The sequence below is a fragment of the Hyperolius riggenbachi genome, chromosome 1 (assembly GCF_040937935.1).
Source record: "Hyperolius riggenbachi isolate aHypRig1 chromosome 1, aHypRig1.pri, whole genome shotgun sequence".
Taxonomy (NCBI): Eukaryota; Metazoa; Chordata; class Amphibia; order Anura; family Hyperoliidae; genus Hyperolius; species Hyperolius riggenbachi.
The window spans coordinates 449,613,541-449,635,773 of NC_090646.1; the positions used below are offsets into that span (position 1 = coordinate 449,613,541).

Below are 22,233 nucleotides of genomic sequence, written 5' to 3' on the forward strand. Positions count from 1 at the left end.
AATGATGGGTAGTTGTTACCTAGGACAGGGTTAAAAACTGTAACCATGAAAACTGTATTTCATAATATTGAACATACTGTAATATAAATTAAATAAATAAGTGCTAAACATTAACAACAAATAAATAAATCCTAAAACGTCAAAGGCAAATAGATTCACCGCAAAAATAAGAAGAATCGATACTTCACTGCAAAAGGATGTTTTTCCTGAGTGAACAAGCACATCATCTGATACCCTGTCACATGTTATCTATTCTAATTTAAGAATAAATAAAACAAGCATGAAAATTACATGCTGCAGCCAGAAGTGATACTAGTACACCAGCAGCTCAGCACAAGTTGTTATTACACACATTCCAGGCTGAGCACAGTAGCTCATATTAGTGCCATCCCCGCGCTATTCTAGAACATTACAGGCAGCCCATATGTGAAATGCATGACTGAGCAGCAGCAGCAGCAGCAGCAGCAGCAGCAGCAAGCGTGTTCTGGTTTACATTGTGAGTTGTGAGCTGCAGCCAATCAGCTGGCGGAGGTGTGTGCGGCAGGGAGGAAGAGATTCGGTGCTTTCAGCTTTGAGCAATAGCCAGGGAGTTCCCTGACACTGCCTTTCTGTGTCATTTCTAGGCAGCCTCACGTGTTCTGCTCTGTGTACCCATCACTATCCTCCTCAGTGCATATGGCGTGCAGCAGAATGTCTCCCGCTACCATGAGGGTTGCTCTGAGCATCAGGACCCTGGCAAAGACCTCCATCCGCCTGAGATCCACAGCAGCTACAGCTACCAAGGTGAAGGGGGCTGCTGACACCAAGGAGCAGCAATCTTCTAGTGAGCAGACAGGGGCGAAGCAATGGCCTCTGGCCTCACAAGTAGATCACATAGAAAGAAGTGAGAACCTCCAGATGAAGCCTTGCCCAGCGGCTGCGATGAATTTTGAAAACACACAAGAGGCCTATAAAAGCAAACCCACGTGGGAGCTGATGAGAAGCATGATGGTGTTTTGGCTCTGCTCTGTTGATTATTTTGTGGACAAGAACCAGCAGGTGAGATACAAATGGTTAAATGAAGAGAGGAAATGTGATCTGAAGTTCTACAAGGGTTAAAAAAATGATTGCTGTCTGCATCCCTGATGAAGAGTTCTTATCAGATCCTGTTCTTTGTGAACTTGTAGTGGAAATAGAAATAGATGTGAATTTACCTCAGCTGGAACACAGACTGCAATAATAACCTGATGTTTTCTAATGCCTCCTGATTCTATCTAGACCTGAAATGAAAAGTTTCTGCTGAGGTTGCTTTTAGGCCCCTATTACATTTGCAGGTGAAACCTATTTACCACAAGGGGCTGCCTGCAAAAGCAATGAAAGTCTATGGAAAAGTTTTATTTGGGTATGTTGTGGTGTGTCGGAAGTATCTGATGCAAAGGCTGCAGCGTGCTTGGGGTATTGTAAGTCTGTGGGTGACGCACGTGTAAATGATAAAGCGCAGTGTGGCGTGTATGCGCAGACCGACGGGAATCCCAGTGATGTACTTCCTGCCCAGCAGGAAGTATGTCACTGAACGGGGGCTATGCTTCTGACTCTGGTGCGCTCTGAGGCCTGGAACCCACTACAGATTGCTGTTGCAATCGCTAGCGTTTTTATTAGCATTTTGTAAGCGATTTCATGAGTGTTTTCCAACAATTTTGTTAGGGATTTTAAAAAGTGTAAGCTTCTTGGCAGCGATTGTGATAGCGATTAGCGATTTTAATTCTGATTAGTCCTTTCAAATTACCGTATATTCCGGCATATAAGATGACTGGGCGTATAAGACGACCCCCAACTTTTCCAGTTAAAATATAGAGTTTGGGATATACTTACTGTATAAGACTACCCCTCTTCCAATGCACACCAAATAAAAATAAAAATATCATAAATTGGTGCTATCTATGTACCAGATACTGGTGCTGTACTGTATGTTGTACCCAGTATATAGGCAACTGACTGGTTGGATTGGTCAACTCTTCTTGTCTACCTGTTTATCAGAGCGGTATGGAAGAATAGATTGCGCTGTGCCCATAAAACACGCCTCTTTCACCCATCTGGCCCACCTTTGTATCCTATTTACCTCCTTCTCTGCCTCTCAGATCGCGCACATGTGCGCCTGCACTGCTTCACTACAGTCCTCAGCAGCAAGATCTGAGAGTCGGTAACAGGATAGGGCATATCACCCGGCATCAATGACATCCGGTGTATAAGACGACCCCTGACTTTTCAGAAGATTTTCAAGGGTTAAAAAGTAGTCTTATACGCCAGAATATACTGTATTATCATTTTTTTACAGTTTGCAATAATTTAAAATCACACACAAATCCCTATGTGTTGCAATTTAGCCAGCGCTTACATACTTTACATTGAAGCACAAACGCTCCGAAATGCTGCATTTCCTGCGATTGCGATTTTGCTAATCGCAATCGCTTCTGTGGAATTTGTTACGTTTATTTACATTGGCAGAGCGTTTAATTAGGGAAATCGCTAGCGATTTAAAGTGTAGCAGAGCTCAAATGAAGATTTATACATACCTGAGGCTTCCTTCAGCCCTAACTGCTCAGATTGCTCCTGCGCCGCCGTCCTCCGCTGCCCGCAGCTTCAGGAACTGGGTCCCTGCACTTCCATCCAGTCGGAGCCAGTCTGGCGTAAGAGAAGTGCGTAGCTGGCTGAGACTGACGTCAGTGACGGGACCCGGTTCTTGAAGCTGCGGGCAGCGGAGGACGGCTGTGTGGGAGCGATCCGAGCAGATGGGGCTGGAGGAAGCCTTAGGTATGCATAAATCTTTTTTATTTATTTGAGCTCTGGTTTCCTTTAAAGCGCTCCCTAAACGCCCAAAAATGTGAATCTAGTGGGTTCCAGGTCTGATGCAGGGTCCTATGATTGCAATTTTTGTTTTGCGATGCAGCAGGAGTATCGCGATGCAAAAAATAAATAAAAAAATAAGTGTAAAAGTGGCCTCAAAAGTAGGTATGAGGAAAAAGCTCTTGCTTTTATGTATTAAGTTATTTCCAATACTGTGCATATATTAAAGCGTGGGGCTTATTTAGTAAAATAGTACAAAATGCAGATAGTGGACAGTAGCCAGTTGCAAAGAAGCTACTTCTGTAGTAATGGTAAAGTCCGGTTACTAAAGGTTACAGCACTTTTAGACTGGACATTGAATGGAAATAGTCATTTTGTAGATTATTTATTGTTTACTTTTGAAAAGTTCTGCACCACATGAGCTGTACACACCTTCTGTAGTTAGCTGCCTGACTCATTCTATTGCAATGAGTCCACTCAGAAGGTATCTCTGCAATGGTAAACAGGTAAACAACCACTGTGTTCTGTCTGAAGTTAATTATCATGAACAAAACTGGGTGTTTAAAAGTACATGCTGTACTTAAAATCTGATTATACACACTCCTTGTATAGTGTTTACAGGGGGAAAGTGTATATTTAGCAGTTTATTAAAGAGTATTGGAAACAGTGGGTAACTGGCATATACATGACTAGGGTAAGTTGTTAATGTAATATGTTGTTCTCGGTTAAATAAACTGACTTTTATCTTTATCGTTCCCTTCTGATGTTCCCTTCTATCATTCCAAACTCTATGCAAGGAACAAAGTGTTACTTAAGGCTCTTTCACACTACAGCCCTTTTTCAGCGTTTCTACACAAAGTCGAAACTTTGCTTTGACCAAGGTAAAATGAAAGTCCATAGACTTTCATTTTACCTTTCACACTCGACGCTGCGTTTCGATGCGTTGCGGTACGACGCATCCAGGAGCATTTTATCTTCGGGAATCAGTGTTTTCCCATCGGATTAATTACTACCGCCGCTACTCAGCGTCGCACTGCTGATTCCCGACGACACGCCGCAGCCTACTCAACGCGTGCAGGAACGGGCTCCTGCACGCGTTGTCTAATGTGAAAGAGCCCTAAGGGCTCGTTTCCATTATACAACGCAGAGCCGTGCGCTCAGCGCGGCTCTGCGTTTCACGTGACTCCACGGGGGCAGTGCTTGCGATCCCATTAATTATACTGAATGGGATTGTGGGTGAAATCGCCTCGAAATGCAGGCAACCAGGCGGTTCAGCTGTGAGTCGCAGCGCATGAATGGAAACAGAGAGTGCGGTCTATTTACCAGGGCTGTGGAGTCGGAGTCGTGGAGTCGGGCAATTTTGGGTGCCTGGAGTCGGAGTCGGGGAAAAAATGCACCGACTCAGACTCCGACTCCTAATGAATTTGTAACTGTAATTAAAATAGAAAATATGATAAAATGTTCTATTTCTCAGATAATAGTCATTAAAAATAATGTATATATACAGTAATAGCTATGCTTAGTCCACAAAAATGAAATAAACCAATCAAAATTAGTTACTTGTGCTGCTTCAATAAAGCAGTCCCCATATTTTTAAAGTCAGATGTACACATCTGATTGTGACTGTATATATGATGTGTACACAGGAATCTCTTATATATACTAAATAACATCTATGCTGTAAGAATAAAGCCTGATGTGTAGCCATGTCACTAATAGAGATGGTCAATGAGATGGAAATAATTCTGCATTGATGCTGATTTATGCAAATGTATGCACTCCCTTTGCTGATGAAATCAAATAATTTGATATGTTATTAAAATTTGGTTTGGTGACTACAAATTAAAGGGTAACTGAAACGGATGAAAAGTAAAGTTTTATACATACCTGGGGCTTCCTCCAGCCCCCTTCAGGCTAATCAGTCCCTCGCTGTCCTCCACCACCCGGATCTTCTGCTATGAGTCCTGGTAATTCAGCCAGTCAGCGCTGTCCGGCCGCATGCCGCTCCCACAGCCAGGAACATTCTGCACCTGCGCAATAGTGCTGCACAGGTGTAGTATGCTCCTGGCGGCGGAGTGTGTGCATGTGCACTACGCCTGACTGGCTCAAGTACCTGGACTCATAGCAAAAGATCCAGGTGGTGGAGGACAACGAGGGACTGATTATCCTGAAGGCGGCTGGAGGAAGCCCCAGGTATGTATAAAACTTTAATTTCATCTGTCTCAGGTTTACTTTGTTACACAGTAGTACTATACTCTACATATGCACTCCCCACAGAGCTGCAGGGAATCCACTGAGAATGCTGTGCACATTGAACACAGAGGTGTTGTCTGTTTACAATCTCCTCATTCCCCTGCAGAGTACCTGCACATCATTCTTACATGTACCCACAGTTACATTGCCTAGGGCCTGATAGATGTTCTTTGTTCCGGTTTGTACCTTTTACAAGTACTCTTACCAAGGACTAGTTTTAGTCTAAAGGGAATAAATATAGTAGTCTACATATCCTTCTCACTTCAGTTGTCTTGTAAAATTCCTAAGCGTTGGCAGTTAAGAGATGAATTTCATGTTACATACTTTTAATCAACAAAATTGTAATATGCAAATTAGAGGAGTCGTGGAGTCGTAGTCGGTGGAATCCTAAACTGAGGAGTCGGAGTCGGTGGATTTTTGGACCGACTCCACAGCCCTGCTATTTACACACTGATGTCCCTGCGACTGCATTTCCATAAGCGCACCTGAAAGTGCACTATATGGAAACGAGCCACACAGTAACTGACACGTTCAGTCATGCTTTTTCTGACCTGTAGCATGTGTGTTCCTATGCGATGTAGGGGGCCTCTGGAGTGACTTCAGCCGCACTTTGGGATTGCCATGTGTGTGCAGGAGCGATTGCGATTTGGCCAAAATGCAATTGTGGGTCTTGTAGGATTTTTGGAGGCACTGTGCTCCAATGCAAAGGATAAGAGGGCTGCTATATCGCTTTTGAATTACTTTTAGCTAGTAGATCATCCCCAAGGGAGCTTACACACTATAGCCTGGTGCACACCAGAAGAGTTTTTCTGAGCGTTTTGAGTTTTTAAATCTGCTGCTAATGTTATCCTATGTGTCTGTGCACACTGGAGCAATGAGGTTTTGTAAAAAAAAACCCATAGCATTACATTGGGAAGAGCTTTTAGAGGTTTCAAAAGCTCTTCCCAATGTAATGCTATGGTATTTTTTTATTTTTTTTTTACAAAACCTCATTGCTCCAGTGTGCACAGACACATAGGATAACATTAGCAGCAGATTTAAAAACTCAAAACACTCAGAAAAACTCCTCTGGTGTGCACCAGGCCTATGGGCTTGATTCACAAAGCCGTGCAAACTGTTTAGCACGGGTGTGCTACACAGTTAGCACGTGAAGTGCCGTTCGTGGACTTTTGCAAAAGAACGCGATTGTGCAAATCGCGGCACTTTGCGCGCACAAAAGTCCGCAAACGGCATTTCACGTGCTAACTGTTTAGCACACCCGTGCTAAACAGTTTGCACGGCTCAGCTTAAATGGAAGGCAAAAACGTATTACAAACAGACTGTTTTGCATGTGCATTACAATGGATGTCTCATGCTGTATCTTACCAGACTGCATGTGTTTTTGCATCAGTTGCAGGGCCGGAGCTACCATAGTAAAAAATGGGCAATTGCCCCAGGGCCCCAGAGCCTGTAGGGGCCCCCAAGGTGTTCCTCCCCCATCTTAACTGTTGCTCCCCAGGGACTCTTCAGAGTATTTGGCAGAGTAGCGTCTCATCTGTGCTGGTGGGCAGGTGAGACACTACACTGACATAGACACTGCAGAGGTCCAAGGGAGCACAGTTAAGTTGGAAGGTGATTGGGGGAGGGTCAGCAGCCAGCTCAGGGGCCCAGGAGGGAAATTTGGCTGCAACAAAGGGCCCCTAATGATGCTTTTTGGTCGTGGGGGGATGTCTGTTGGGGGACCTGAGGCTAATTTTGCCCTAGGGCCCAATTGTTACTTGAACTGGCCCTGATCCGTTGTACTGTACCCAGCAAGGGCAGGCCAGGTGCCCACTGAGAGCAGTATTTGCGAAAGCGCAAGCGTTGAGAAGAGTTTTTTTTTTTTTTTTTTTTTTTTTTTTTTTTGTGGTGTGATTTCAGTTGTGATTGCAAGTGCTGTACAATCTGCTGCCTGCGATTGTGCAGCACTAGTGATTTGTGTCTGTTTTTTTAAATAAAGTTAAATAAAGATCTGTGACTGCCAGCTTCTAATGCATAACCCCACCCCTTGATTTAAAGCTCATCAGCGCTTCTCTGGAGATAAAGAATCGCCACTATTCCATAATCCATCAGAAATTAACCTTTAGGAGACCTGGCAGGTAGTTTAAACTTTACACAAAAAAAAAACACGGCAAATTGCAAGCACTGTACAACCGTAGGCAGAAGATTGTACAGCGCTTGCCATCGGAGTTGAAATCACACTACAGACAAAACCGCTACTCAGAGCACTTTGTAAGGCCCCGTTCACATTGCGCGCGTTCCCGTCCGCATTTCGAAAACGCATGCGGGAGGCCAACACGCACGACATCAGACAGTGCATAGACTACACTGTCTGATGTTCACACTGCATGCGTTCCGGACCTGTGCGGTCTGGGAAAGCATGCTGCACGCGTTTCCTAACAAAACGCGCGGCTGTCCCATTCACTTTTAGTGAATGGGATCGATCAGCCACGCAATGCACAGAGACGCACATGACGTGCGTTCCTGTGCGTTGTATTCTGAACGGAACGCGCCTGCGTTCTGTGATGTGAACGGGACCTAAATTGCTGTTCTCTGTAAGCACCTGCCCTTACCCTTCTGGGTACAGTACAACTGATGTGAAAATGCATGCAGTCTGCTAAAATGCAGCATGACATTCGTAATGCCCACGCAAAACAGTCTGTTGGTTGTAATGCATTTTGCATTCCATTAAAATTTACTGCATCCCGTATAGTGTGTAAGCCCCCTTGGGGATGATCCACTAACTTCAGTAATATTGCAGCGCACTGATGGCGCATGTAAATTTAACCGGTTTTCTAGCAGGCCATTTAAAGAGAAACTCCGACCAAGAATTAAACTTTATCCAAATCAGTAGCTGATACCCCCTTTTACATGAGAAATCTATTCCTTTTCACAAACAGACCATCAGGGGGCCTGTATGACTGATATTGTGGTGAAACCCCTCCCACAAGGAACTCTAAGGACCGTGGTACTCCTGGCAGTTTCCTGTCTGTGAACCCTGGTGCATTGTGGGAAATAGCTGTTTACAGCTGTTTCTAACTGCCAAAAAAGCATGCAGCAGCTACATCACCTGCCAACAGTAAAAATGTCACCATGTAATAAATGTCAGAATGTAAATTAGGAATTTAAAAGATTTTACAATGGGCAAACACTGACTAAATCATTTATACATAATTATTGTAAAAATGAAGCACTTTTTTAATTACAGTATTTTCACTGGAGTTCCTCTTTAACATGCATTGTGGTCATTGTGTTACTTGCTAGTGTACTAGTATAACTTGGTGTACATTAAGCAAACTGTTATAGGAGTACAACTCATGTTATGTTGCTGCATAAACACGAGTAAAAGGGGTTTTCGCTTTCTGTGCATGGCAATTTTGCCATAGTTCAATAAATCAATCCCTTTAGTCCCAGCAGCCAATGGGATTTCCGCTTACTAAGGCAAGAACAGTACACCATGGAATGTGCTTGCATGTTAGTCATGACGCTACCCTTAGGTCCTTGCATTTTTATTTTATTTGAAGATTATTTTTAGCATGAAAGAAGAGCAGAAAATGTACATGTTCTACAACACTTATGGAATGTTAGGCTTAAAAGGGTTATTTATATTAGTGGTGTTGTACATTGTCCATGCTAATTCATCACAGTACAACTTTTATATGTTTGGAGAATAAAATTCGGACATGCATACCATTTGATGTTCTGAAAGCCCGTGCTTGTTCAGATCCTGGGCGTGTGATAATGCAAAAAAAGTCATACTGTAAAGTGTACATTTATGTGTTACAAGAAGTTTTCTGCATAAGTATGCTTCCAACTGTTTTTGTAGTCCTGTGTATGTAACAGCGCTTGTAATACCAGTTTGATTAGCTGATTATTATTATTATTATTAGTATTTATATAGCACCGACATATTATGCAGCGCTGTACAGTGTATATATATATATATGTGTGTATATATATATATATATATATATATCTCTATATCTTGTCACTAACTGTCCCTCAAAGGAGCTCACAATCTAATCCCTACCATTGCTATATGTCTATATTATGTAGTGTAAGTACTGTAGTCTAGGGCCAATTTTTTAGGGGAAGCCAATTAACTTATCCGTATGTTTTTGGAATGTGGGAGGAAACCGGAGTGCCCGGAGGAAACCCACGCAGGCACGGAGAGAACATACAAACTCTTTGCAGATAGTGCCCTGGCTGGGATTCGAACCAGGGACCCAGCGCTGCAAGGCGAGAGAGCTAACCATTACGCCACCGTGCTGCCGTTATACTATTTTCAGAGTACTTGGTCAGAGGCCACATCCAGCACATCCAGCACCATGGACTTGCTGAGCTCCCAGTCTTCTGTGAGGGCTGGAACCCACAAGAGCGTTTTTTTGAGCATTTTGGCAGCGCTGCGATACGCTAGCGTTTTGCCAAAACGCTCAGCTGATGTTAATGGATGGGGCAACTTCCACAGGAGCGTTTGCGTTTCCCAGAAACGCAAACGCAGGACCTGCAGCATTTTGGGAGCGTTAGCGCTTCAATGTAAAGTATTGAAACGCTAGCAGAAACGCTCAGCAAAACCTAAACTGAGCGGTTTTGCTAGCGTTTTGCGGTTCAGCACACTGTAACAAAATTAAAAATAATTCACAGGACCAATCAGGATAAAAACGCAAAACGCTACACAACCGCTGAGGAAAAAAATACACTGTTGCAAAACGCGACCGAAAACTCGCATGAATCCGCTTGCAAACCGCTCATGCAAAACGCTAGCGGTTGCGTTTTGCGTTTGCGGATTTCAGTGGGTTCCAGGCCTGACAGCTTTGACAACTCTTTGTTTGCTCCCTTTGGAGTTGAGGGGAGGCACAACACAGTGACTGCAGTGGGGTGCTGTCACCACATTGCACAATATATTTGCTGTGGGGGCACTGCTTCAGCAGAGCTGTATATTATGAAATATGGTGAAGGCTCAAATTTGGCATTTCAGAATGTTGCTTCCATAAGTTTGGAGATGCAGCAACAGGTGGTTAAGTGATCCAATGGGGCATTATATTTTGGGAGGCTCAGGTTTGGCAGTGTATGGGGGGGGGGGGGGGGGAGGGGCACAACAACAGTATTTAGTGAGAGGCAGTTTATAGTGAAAGGCACAACAGTGGTTTGCAGCAGTGTATAGTGGGAGGCACAGAAACATGGGGAAAATTTATGCTAGAGGTCTTTTGTAGTGATGGTCAAGTATATGCAAATAACTTTGAGTTGATGCATATGTATGCACATTTTTTTTATGCAGCTTAAAAATGGACCAATTGAATTTTACCTCAGCAGGATTTGATTGGCAAGGAGAAATGATTTGCATCTTATTGATCATTCCCCTTGGTCACATTCCTCCATTTAAATGTTTTTGGTAACTGTATAGAGCTCTGCTTTAGTACACCTGTACACATAATGTTGACATATTCGGAAACACGCAGAGCTATGTGCAGATCTCAGTAATCCAAAGCAAACAATCAGAAATAATTCATGTGTTTTCTGACTGTTTGCTTTGTTAGAAAAGCCAGCTTGTGTTCCGGCCACCAGAAGATAAGGTCACTACTCCTGCCAGCATCACATGGCCTCAAAACAACTAGTGCTCTTCTCATCTGACGGAGGGATTGGGTTGCAAAAGTTGGTTCCGCAGCACATTCTGAATGAGTTTGCAGGGTATCCTTAGGTAGTACACAAAGAAACCTATCAAGCATTTGGATTACATTTATTAAGTGTTATTATTCAGGGTCCGTGTTTTTCCTTGTTTATCACATCACAATGGTAATGCTTTAGAAACTGATGCATGTGAAACTTTTTGATGCCCTACCACCAACAAAAATACAAAAACAATAAATGTTGTCATGCATTACATAGCCAAAAATGTACTTGGTTTACAGTATATATAAGCGCAGTAAGAAACCTGGGGAGCTGATGCCAAGTCAAAGTGCCCACTAACATAGCTGGGAGTGACTTGGGTTATTTACACATGTGTAAATCTGTTTAGAAGACCCACATAGAAGTGTTCTCTGTTATATGCTAGCACTCTGTAAGGTGCATACACACATCCAGTTTTGATTGGCCTATCATTGACCAGTTTTAGCACCTTTATGTAGTGGCCAACATACTTTGAATACAATTAACAGATGGTGTAGGTAAGCTCTCATACTACACGGAAGTGGTAAAATTGGCCAATCAAAATTGGATGTGTGTACCAGGCTTTACACACTTGCAGTTGCTTGGTGATTGATTTGGATGCCTTTTGCAGAATATACAGGTGTTCCCTGTCAGATAGCTTAGGGATAGCTGAGGGAATGTAACCTGAAAAGTATAAGGATGATTCTTTTTGGAGACCAATATCACATACCTGTACTATGCCTGAAGATGAATTAAGGTGGGCATTATACCAGCATATCCCGGTACGGCGAGAAGGGTTACAACTGATTCAAACAGTATTTCCTTTTCATGTTTTATTCTTTTGCCTGTCTCTGAGGATACTGTGAATCTTAAATGACATTGGGGCCGGACATCTGGGAATGAAAGATGGCTGGACATTTTGGATTTGTTTTACCAATTATCGCATAGAGAGACGGAACATATTACATTTCCACTGGTTGCAGTATAATCGTACTAGCTTAACCTTTTGGGGACCGGCAGCTTAATCCCAAGTTTAGATAGCTAGGCATTGGGGTCCCCAGTACAGCAAGCAGCCTGGGTCCTGCGATGAGCAGCTCTAGCCCCCTTTCGCTCTGGCTGGCATCCCTGCTCGCACTGACTCTAAGTTCCTGGTCGTGGCTTGATGATGTCAGAGCGAGCAGGGATGCCAGCCGGAGCGACGATCATCGGGGGAACTTCAGGAAGGTGAGTGGATCCTCTTCCTCGCCAATTGCAGCTGCTCTAATTGTGATCACTATGATCAGCCAGCGATCGTAGTGATCACGTGATAAGGAGTCAATCGTGATGACTCCTGATCACTGAGGGAATATGTCAGCTGTCATGTGAAAGCTTAATCTCCCCACTCGGGTGGTCACGATCGCGGTGGGACGTTTTGTTCATGAGGACGTTGAATATATGTCCAGTCAGAGCGGCGGCAGCACCACCTGCTGGACGCAGATTCCCACTGTCGGTCCGAATCTAGTACACATCCTCTTGCTTTCTCAAAAAAAAAAAATTTGCATGAAGATGAGGAAGGGGAACACGGGTGGTGGTATGCAGGAGCCTGGTTGCCCACCATGCCATTGGTATCCACCCAAGCTGCCTTGTGGATTATAGAGCTCTGATGCAAGCACTTCAGCTGTTCGGCCAATACTGTTGCCGTACAAGAACCTCTGTGTGCAGTACTCTGGTCTTTATTATAAGTAAATTGTGCTCTTCCTGTCCTTTGGGAGCTGATTGGAGCATTGGCTCAAAGGGAACGTTCATGCCTTTCTCTTCCACCTTATTTGTACTTGAACTCTGTTCAAAGTCAGCTTGTTTGTAAGAAGACATTCTGTGTATTCCAAAGCACATACCTGAGATCATGTTTATCATGCATAAAATGTTCGTGTAGGCATAGTTGTATGCACCTGTCATAACCCACTCAAGTTGAATAGCTCACATTTACAGAAATAATGCAAGCCTCAAAAGACATGTAAACAAAAACACATCTAGAGTGGTAAGAAAGGAGAGGGTTTCTGACCTTCTCTTTCGGGATGTATGCCAGCTGGAGTTTGGTGTCGGAAAGCATACTATAGGACACGTCTGAGGCACTTATCAGACAACAATTGCCAGACCTATTTGAATAATTACTTGTAAATATGACAGGCTATTGGTGTTAGCTTGGGCACAACTGAACACTTTGCAGGCTCTGTGACCGGAGACCCACTTTAGTACTTTAGCATTGTTACTAAACTACTTAGCATTCTGAATATGTGTATCTGCCAACTGCAGATTTAGTAGGAAGCTACAGAAATAAAAACCTCAACAGTCATATTGTTTGGACAGGATTGTCAGAAAATGGAAATGGCTCCTGACTGTTTACTGCTTGCAGGCATTTTAGCTGATACATATTAAGTTGAGTACAACCTTACGATTGATATGAGCAGAATTAATTTATAAACTGTGAAATATTAATTTTCCCTCCCTGCTTTAATTTCTTGCAGCTGCTCCAGTTGTCAAGAAAACTGCTAGGGAAGAGGCTTTTTGAAGCGATGATGAAGATGACCTTTTATGGACAGTTTGTTGCGGGAGAAGACCAGGAGGCCATCAAGCCACTGATCAAACGTAATCGTGCCTTTGGTGTTGGCTCTGTTCTGGACTACGGGGTAGAAGAAGACCTTACACAGGAGGAGGCCGAAAAGAAAGAGATTGAGTGAGTACAAATTTTTCTCCGAAATACCTAGAGATAATGTAAAATAAGATATCTAATATATTAGAGCTAAATAGCCAGTGGGGCAAGGCAGTTCAGGCAGTGCGAGGCAATTTTACTGTTACTACCGCCACAGGAGCAAAACCCTGTTAATCCTTAGCACCACAAGCGTTAATGCACGTGTTACCTTAGCAATGTGCACTTTAACCCGGTAACACCAGTGGCGCTGAGGGTTAAAATACGGTGCTCCCTCAGTGGTAGAAAGAGTAAAATTGCTGTGCTATAGTACTATAGTGCATTGGCCCTTTGTGGGGTCCTTAAAGGATACCTAATTCAAAGTGTTCTGTTAAAATGGTGTCTGCTGTTAAGTGTGGGCGTGTCCTGATGCTTACCGCTCCTCCTGATATCTCCCATGCCCCTCCATTTCACTGTAAAAGGCCCTGTTAGTGGCCACAACTTGGCCAAGTTGCTGTCCTTTAACCTGGACATACTAGGCTGCGCATGCACCGCATGTCCAGTTGTCCCCCTTGTATTGCAGTCTGGACAGGAGCGCACATGCCAGGAATGCAGGAGCTGAGGGCATGGTCACAAGAGTGGGGGAGGGGGATTGGACATAATGCAAATGCACAGCTTAGTATGTCTGGATTAAAGGTAAGCAACTTGGCCAGGTCACAGCTGCTTAATGGGGCATTTTGCAGCGGAGCGAAGGGGCACAGGGGTTATCGGAAAGCATCAGGATTCATGCCCACACATCACAGTAGCCGCCATTTTAACAGAGTACTTAGACTCTGGTATCCTTTAAGGCTACAGAGCACAGGACGACTGTTAGCAGCAACAAATCTCCATCTCCAGTTGCTGCTCATGTTTTCCAATGGTATTACTAATAACGATGTCTTGCTAGCAGAAACTTGTAGCTTACTATGATCATTTTCTAATTAGTGTAGTATGGACCAGCACCATAAAATCAATTAAATAAAGGTGAAACCACTGAAAATAATGTACAGACAGTATACAAGAAGTATTCTGGGTCTGAGTGACGCATGGCTTGTCAGAGCCTCTCCTTTGTCAAGCTCTCCACATACTGATATAATTGTGCAGTACAAGTCTTATCTCTAGCAACATGTAAAGCTATAAAGTAGCCCATTCAAAACTATGTGCTAAAGATGATTCTTCTTCCACTTGCTAACAAAGAGCCAACTAAATGCATTACGTTATCCAAGAGGGAGCACTGGTACCAACAGAGCAGTCTGTTGCTCCATTGCTTATGCCAGAGGGATGAGAAATATGGAGGCTGTCATGGTGTTTTCATTTGGAAAATAGTACTTGCCAGTCACCCAGACTTTTTTTGTTCTGTAGTACTTTCTAAATCCTGTGACTTGACTGGCTGTGTGCTGCTTGTAGGTGTAGCATCCAGGCAATTTTAACTGGAACAAAGATGGCGGTCTCTATATTTGTATTACTATAGGTTTCCTTTAAAAGTGTTATATATAGCTAATCATGTACATTCTGTATAGTTAAAAACAATCCTCTTCCAGTAAGTGTCAGTATTTTACTAGGACAACATTTGTTCCTGGGATTTGGCTTTAGTAATATTAATTATGGTTGCCTCAGGGCTTCCAGTCCAGATCTTTTCTGCGTTGAATTAATGTTCCCAGCAGCACGTATGTGTCTGTGTCTCTCTCTGCACTACAGAGCTTGGTGTTCGCAGAGCAGGGTGTGGATGGCATATGGGTGCTGGGACGCTGGGGAAAGTGTTTGTGCATTAGGTTAGCAGTGTCATCACAACACACATCATTACATTTCCATCACATGAATGCATACATGGTTTTTAACATGTTTGCAAACAATTACATTTTAAAAGCTTGTGTAGAGGTAGCATACCAGTTCATCAGTGAAGCTCATAATGTAATGTCAAATTCCTATGAGTCTCAGCAGCAGTAGGTGGAAGGCGGCACACCTTTCTGGCTTGGTGGGTGCTAGGTCATGTGATGTTGGAGTCATATTCCTTGTATTACAATTGCAATACAAGGATCAGTTGAATAACTGTTTTGCTGACGACAAAAAATGCTTTTTAAATCCAGAAGTGCCTCCTAAACTGAATTATTTTGGAGCCATGCAGAATACACGTGTGGCACCTAAGTTCTTGATGGCCCCTGACTTGTACATGCACGGGTTTGGTGAAAGGACAGAATGGAAATTTAAGGTCGTCCTTCCATTTAGTTTGGGCAGGCCTGCTAATCACGTTTCTATGTCACGTGCTAATCATTTCCCTGGTGGGCTGGCTGCATTGGTGATCACATCAAACTACAATAGCCAGCCTATGTGCTAGCATCTGTTCTGGGTCAGATTTGGTCCACACAGAGCTGGTGTATAGGCATCTTAATCCATAGGGCCATTTCCTGTTTATTGATGAAAGGACAACCACTTACTGGAATAAGGGCATGTAACTGTTCCAGTCTTCCTTCAGCACACTCTGTATGTACTTTCTTCATGTGGTTGGGGGTCCCCAACTGGCAGCCAAACTGGCAGGAGACATGAGTGGCAACGAAACAAAGGAATAACTGTGACGGCTGGATCAGCAATTGAGATGTAAAAGCTTCCTTGGTTTAAAATAAAGCCAATCATTTATTGCCTGTTCTTTCATGTAAAAATTAGGGTAGATGCTTGGTTTTATAAATGCCAATCAGTTTTACATTTGAATATGTACAGCATTCTGGATTTTAAAAGTTTGTGACTACCAAAGATTGTTAGGGACGCTTTTTATTTACAAGACAATGTACTGCACAGGTTGTTCTCATGCTTACATCTGAAAATGGTGCCTGAGAATAATGGCGCACGGTGTTGCCGCTAATCCGTTTGCCGCTTATCGCTATTTAACGTTAAAGCCTTATTGTTATTTAGCATTAACACACAGAACCCTCTCTGTACCTACCCATAAACCCCCCCCCCCCTGGTGGTGCCTAACCCTAACCCCCCCCCCTGGTGGTGCCTAACCCTAAGCACCCCCCTGGTGGTGCCTAACCCTAACCACCTCCCTGGTGGTGCCTAACCCTAACCCCCCCCCCCCCTGGTGGTGCCTAACCCTAACCACCCCCCCTGGTGGTGCCTAACCCTAACCACCCCCAGGTGGTGCCTAACCCTAACCACCCCCCTGGTGGTGTATATTGTACTGTAACTATACCTAACCCTACTCTCACACAGAACCCTCCCTTTAACTATCCCTAACCCTAAGACCCCCCTGGTGGTGCCTAACCCTAAGACCCCCCCCCACCCCCTCCCAGTGGTGCCTAACCCTAACCCTAACCTTGACAGTGTTACATTAAATCCATTCACCGTTTTGCAGTTAAATAACGTCTGCAGTTTGGCTTATGTAGGGGGCTATTGATAAATAACGTTAGTGTGTGCCACTATTGATAAATAACGTTAGTGTGTGCCGTTTTTCTTCTTTTTTCCCTGTGCGCCATTACTATGCAGTACTAACTATAAATAGCGATAAGCGTATCTTTTTAATGTGGCGCCATTTTTATGCATAGGCGCTGTGCGCCATTATTCACTGATCCGTGTTCTCATAGTCTCATTTAGTATTTGCCAAAACAAATATTCCACTCTATGGAAGAATTGCCAACCCAGATTACGGATTTCATTAGCATGTTCTGGGGCTGAAAGTAAATCCGCTATATCAAAATGCAGATGTAGAATTATCAGCTCCAGTCATATGGTACAAAATGTCTTGCTGTCTGCATTCGTGTTGCCAGCCAGGAATGCATATTCAGTATGAAAGTGTATAAATGAAAGTGAAATCCGGAAGCATTTTAAATTCTTAAAGAGAACCCGAGGTGTGTTTGAAGAATGTTATCTGCATACAGAGGCTGGATCTGCCTATACAGCCCAGCCTCTGTTGCTATCCCAAACCCCCCTAAGGTCCCCCTGCACTCTGCAATCCCTCATAAATCACAGCTGTGCTGTGAGGCTGTTTACATCTGTAGTGTCAGTCTCAGCTGCTCCCCCGCCTCCTGCATAGCTCCGGTCCCTGCCCCCGTCCCTTCCTTCCAATCAGCAGGGAGGGAAAAGAAGCAGGCGGGGACTGGAGTTCTGCAGGAGGCGGGGAGAGCAGCAGACTGACACTATAGAGATAAACACAGCCAGCTCTGACAAGCTGTTTGTCAGCAGCATGGCTGTGATTTATGAGGGATTGCAGAGTGCGGGGGGACCTTAAGGGGTTTGGGATAGCAACAGAGGCTGGGCTGTATAGGCAGATCCAGCCTCTGTATGCAGATAATATTCTTCAAACCCACCTCGGGTTCTCTTTAAGGCATAACTCCACTTCCCACCACAGGCAGCAAACTGGACACTTTTCCCCATTTTTTTTTTTTATTTTTTATTTTTTTACACTCCTAAAATGCCATTAACAGCAATGATAATGCTTTCAATGTTTCAGCATGTCTAAAAGCAGTCACATTTAATAAATCTGTGTAAACAGCAATGGAGGGTGCAGCTCAGAAAAACACGGCCCTTGAAAATGCATTAGGAACAGTAGTATCAGGCGCAGACAATAGCTACAGCTTTTGTTACAATGCATATCTTTCGAAGTGAGTACTTACATGAACCTACTTTTGCAATTTCTTTTTTATTATTTGTACTCTATTGTTATTATCCTTATATAATTATTAACTTGCGTAACCACTTATTTTTAGATGATTAAAGGGAAGCTGCTGAGTGAGTTAAGCCCTAGCCTGTACATATATTTTGCCCTAGTGATTTTAGGCAGTTTTGCCACCATGACACATCTTGTGATTTTTATCTGTGATATTAACCATTTAAGGACTGCAGTGATTGAAATCTACGCCCTGTTTTGGTGGGCTTTTGGCTGGCAGGGTGTTGATCTTAATCACTGTCCGCAGCACGCATCCGCCGTTCCCCGCCGATCGCGCCGCTCAAACCCGACGATTCTTGCCGCATCTCACAGGCTCTGCCTGTCTCTATGACGGCAGAGTCATGTGAGCTGGTCAGGAGCCGATTTCATTGGCTCCTGGCCCTGTCTTTCAATGTAAGCCGTTCCCATTGGCTTACATTGAAAAACAGGGTCAGGAGCCAATGAAAGCGGCTGCTGACCGGCTTGGGGTTATTATTATAAAGAATAGTACTTTTTGAACAGATTTGCAGCTGCATTTACAGTGAAAAATACTTCAGTGTATACTCTATTAGACTCCATTGATGGAGGATACTTTCACTGAAAACTGACCTCTGATTAGGCTCTTTATTGGGATATGTGTAGTGGCAGTGCCAGAGGTTTAGGCAGAGGTGCAGCGTATTCGGTAATAGCATGTCTGACACTCTGCAGCTTTGGCAATGCGGTTTTCATTGTTGCCTCAGCGCTAGTCTCTCCTCATTCGTCTACCATGGCTATGATGAGCTATCATGTTTTTGTCCAAAGATTCCTTACCCATCAGAAAGCTCATCTTCAGGGTTAAAAAAACACTTTGCTTTTCTATGGACATTTATTGGGGATATTGAAGGCAGAAATACAATAAAAACAATTATTCAATTAAATCATTTAGGGGGAAAAAAACTATAAGGGCAGGGAGCACACTTCAGACCCTAACAAGAGGGCCCACTTCTGATATATAACTTACTGAACTACCTGTCTATCTGGTTCTGATAAACATGGATTTTAAAATGCCAACACACAAGAATAGCTCATGCAATGCTGACTGCATATTCCTGCTTATGCCAGAATCTCAGCCGTCTTTTCTTCAGAGCTAGACTTTTAAAACAACAGCTGTGGTTGGCACAGATATAAGTTTTTCAGAAGCAGCAGCAGTTCAGTGATGCCAACTCCCTGCATGAGAAACCAGTGCTCAGATTAAAGGCAGAGATGTTGGGAGACTGCTCATCTCAAATTAGACAAACTAAAAGTCCTCTAGACCCTGTTCATAGGGCTCAGCTGGGTTACAGAATAATTCTGAATGTCAACTCACTTATGACGATAGGACAAAAAAATGGGCGTGGCCATGACATCACATGGGCGGAGCTAACTGTAACAGTAACTAAGGCAGTGGGCCAGAATTTCTTCCCAAAACAGGCAAAGTGACTCTAAGGGTAATTAGTTGTAGTTTCCCAAACACATAAGAAAGAGTTTCAGCCATGATGTGGTGAAACAGGAGATTTGCAGCATGAATGTGTAGACGATAAATCTGCAGTAACTTTTTGATGCTTTTTATTAGCATACCATTTAGAAATCATGCGCCCCCAAAATGCCAAATCCTGCAACAATAACCCCAAAGTAGCAAATGCAGCTAACTATGACCATCAAGTAATAAGTGTACAAACCATTACCTCCGACACATTAAATGCAACATTACCTCCGACACATTAAATGCAACAATAATTACCTCCGACACATGAAATGCAACAGTTACTTCCAACAAATGAAATGGAGAAAGCAATTTCCCAACACATGCAATGAGGCAAACATTACTTCCAACACATGAGATGCAAGAACCATTACTTCCGACATATGAGATGCAAGAACCATTACCTCCGACACATGATATGCAACAACCGTAACTTACAACAAATGAAATGGAGCAAACGATCCCCCAACACATGCAATGAGGCAAACGTTACATTCAACACATGAAATGCAGCAAATGGGAAATGAGGCAAACATTACCTCCCACACATGGTAAAATTCAGTTAATGTTACCCCCCACACGAAATGCAGCCCACTTGTGAAATGCACATACGTATATAAAAGGCAACAAATGTTACCTCAGACATAAGTGCATTAAATGTTCCCACTCACTGTGTACTGGGGAGATGGAACTGCTGAGTGGAGTGAGAGGGTGACACTGGGAGGAAGGAGGGTGACACTGGGAGGAAGGAGGGTGACACTGGGAGGAAGGAGGGTGACACTGGGAGGAAGGAGGGTGACACTGGGAGGAAGGAGGGTGACACTGGGAGGAAGGAGGGTGACACTGGACGGGAAGGAGGGTGACACTGGGTGGAGAGGAGGGCGATAATGACTGGGTACCGCTAAGAGGGTGACACTGAACAGGGAGCAGGGTGACACAAGGTGAGGAAGAGGGTGACACTGACTGGGTGGGGAGGAGGGTGACACAAGGTGAGGAATAGGGTGACAATGACTGGGTGAGGAGGAGGGTGACACTAGGTGGGTAGGAGGGTGACACAAAGTGAGGAGGAAGGTGACACCGACTGGGTGGAGAGGAGGGTGACAAGGTAAAGAGGAGGGTGACACTGACTGGCTGCCACTGGGCGGAAGGAGGGTGACACTGGTAAGGGAGGCGGGTGACCAGGTGAGGAGGAGGGTGACACTGGGTGGAGAGGACGGTGACATTGGTGCCGCTGAGAGGGTGACACTGGGTGGAAGGAGGGTGACATTGACTGGGTGGGGAGGAGGGTGACATTGACTGGGTGCTGCTGAGAGGGTAACACTGGGCGGAAGGAGGGTGATACTGACTTTGTGGGGAGGAGGGTGTCAAGGAGGGTGACAAGGTGGGGAGGAAGGTGACATTGACTTGGTGGGGGGATGTTGACACTAGGAGGGGAGGATACACTGAGCGCTCTTCTCTTACCATCTTCTTTTCCTCCTCGTGGCAGATGCAAGCAAGCCGGGGGGCGGGCCTGATGCGGCCATGCGGGCGCTCTGATTGGAGGGTAGGCAGGGCGAAACACTCTGGGGGCAGAGCTGAAGCGAGAGTGAAGAGCAGCACAATGGGGGCGGAGCTGAGGCGGCCAGGAGACCGCATGATTGGAGGGTGGGCAGGGTCGTAAGCTGGGGGCGGAGCTAAGGTGGCCAGGAGGTGTGATTGAAGGCTGCGCAGGGCAGCAAAAAAGGGAACTGATGATGCGGCCAGGTGGCGTCTGACGGTGGCCAGAGTCCTGCTGCCGGGACGTCCCACGACTTAAATCGGGACGTTTCCCGGGACGCAAAGCATCCTGGGACAAGTGACCCCGAAAGCGGGACACGTCCCAGCATAAGCGGGACGTCTGGTCACTGTAACTCACTGCCCATACAATGCTATGGGCCTGTTCACAGTACTGCATTGTAACTGATCATGTTATTCTAACTAGCTGCATGCAGGCTTTGTATTAAAGCACAATGAGGTTAAAGAGGCGCCCTGGTGTTATATAAAATTATGTAAAAACGAAAATAAATTGAGGTGGCTTACCTCAGTAACGAAAAATCCTTGTAATGACAAAATATTTTATTAGTAGATTTTATTGTATTAAAGCCTATGTCCAGTTTCCATTGCAGTTCGCACTCATTATACCAAGTGCGCTATGCACCTGACCACTGTGAACCTAGCCTCAAACTACTTTTACATTGTGCTTTGGGTTCTTTGGGGCGCTTTTGAAGTGAACTGTGCCTTTCAATAATACATAGCTGGTAAATGACTACTTATTGCTGCCACAATTGCCTTTTCAGCAGTACGTGTCCACACAACAAGTTAATGGGATCTGTACCTGGCTGCTACTGCAGTCAAGTCCCAGCAAACACTCCTCGTTGGCTAAACACCAGCTTTTTATTAATTTGGCATTGAACTGCTGGCCACTGGCACATTGAAGGGGATTGTGGGTTGCTGTACACACATTAGGTTCTCGACCAACCAGCAGCCTCTGCCAAGAACTATCGTACATGTGGGTCAGCTGGATTGTGGACTGCTAAGGCTGTTGCCTTTGATGTAGGGGTTGAGCCCTTGACCACGGTTCGAATCTTGGGTCAAGCCAGTGCGTAAAACAGTAAGTCTTTGGAAAGGGAA

The 22,233-nt window shown here is 44.4% G+C and overlaps 1 protein-coding gene across 1 annotated transcript in view; it reads left to right on the top strand.

Moving 5' to 3' along the window:
* Positions 1-528: 528 nt before the first annotated feature.
* Positions 529-22,233, top strand: part of PRODH (proline dehydrogenase 1) — a 230,870-nt gene continuing 209,165 nt past the window's right edge. The window contains exons 1-2 of the mRNA XM_068238726.1: positions 529-1,038; positions 13,245-13,453. Coding sequence (XP_068094827.1) covers positions 676-1,038; positions 13,245-13,453 — 572 coding nt within the window. The 5' untranslated portion in view covers positions 529-675. The remainder of the gene's footprint in view (positions 1,039-13,244; positions 13,454-22,233) is intronic.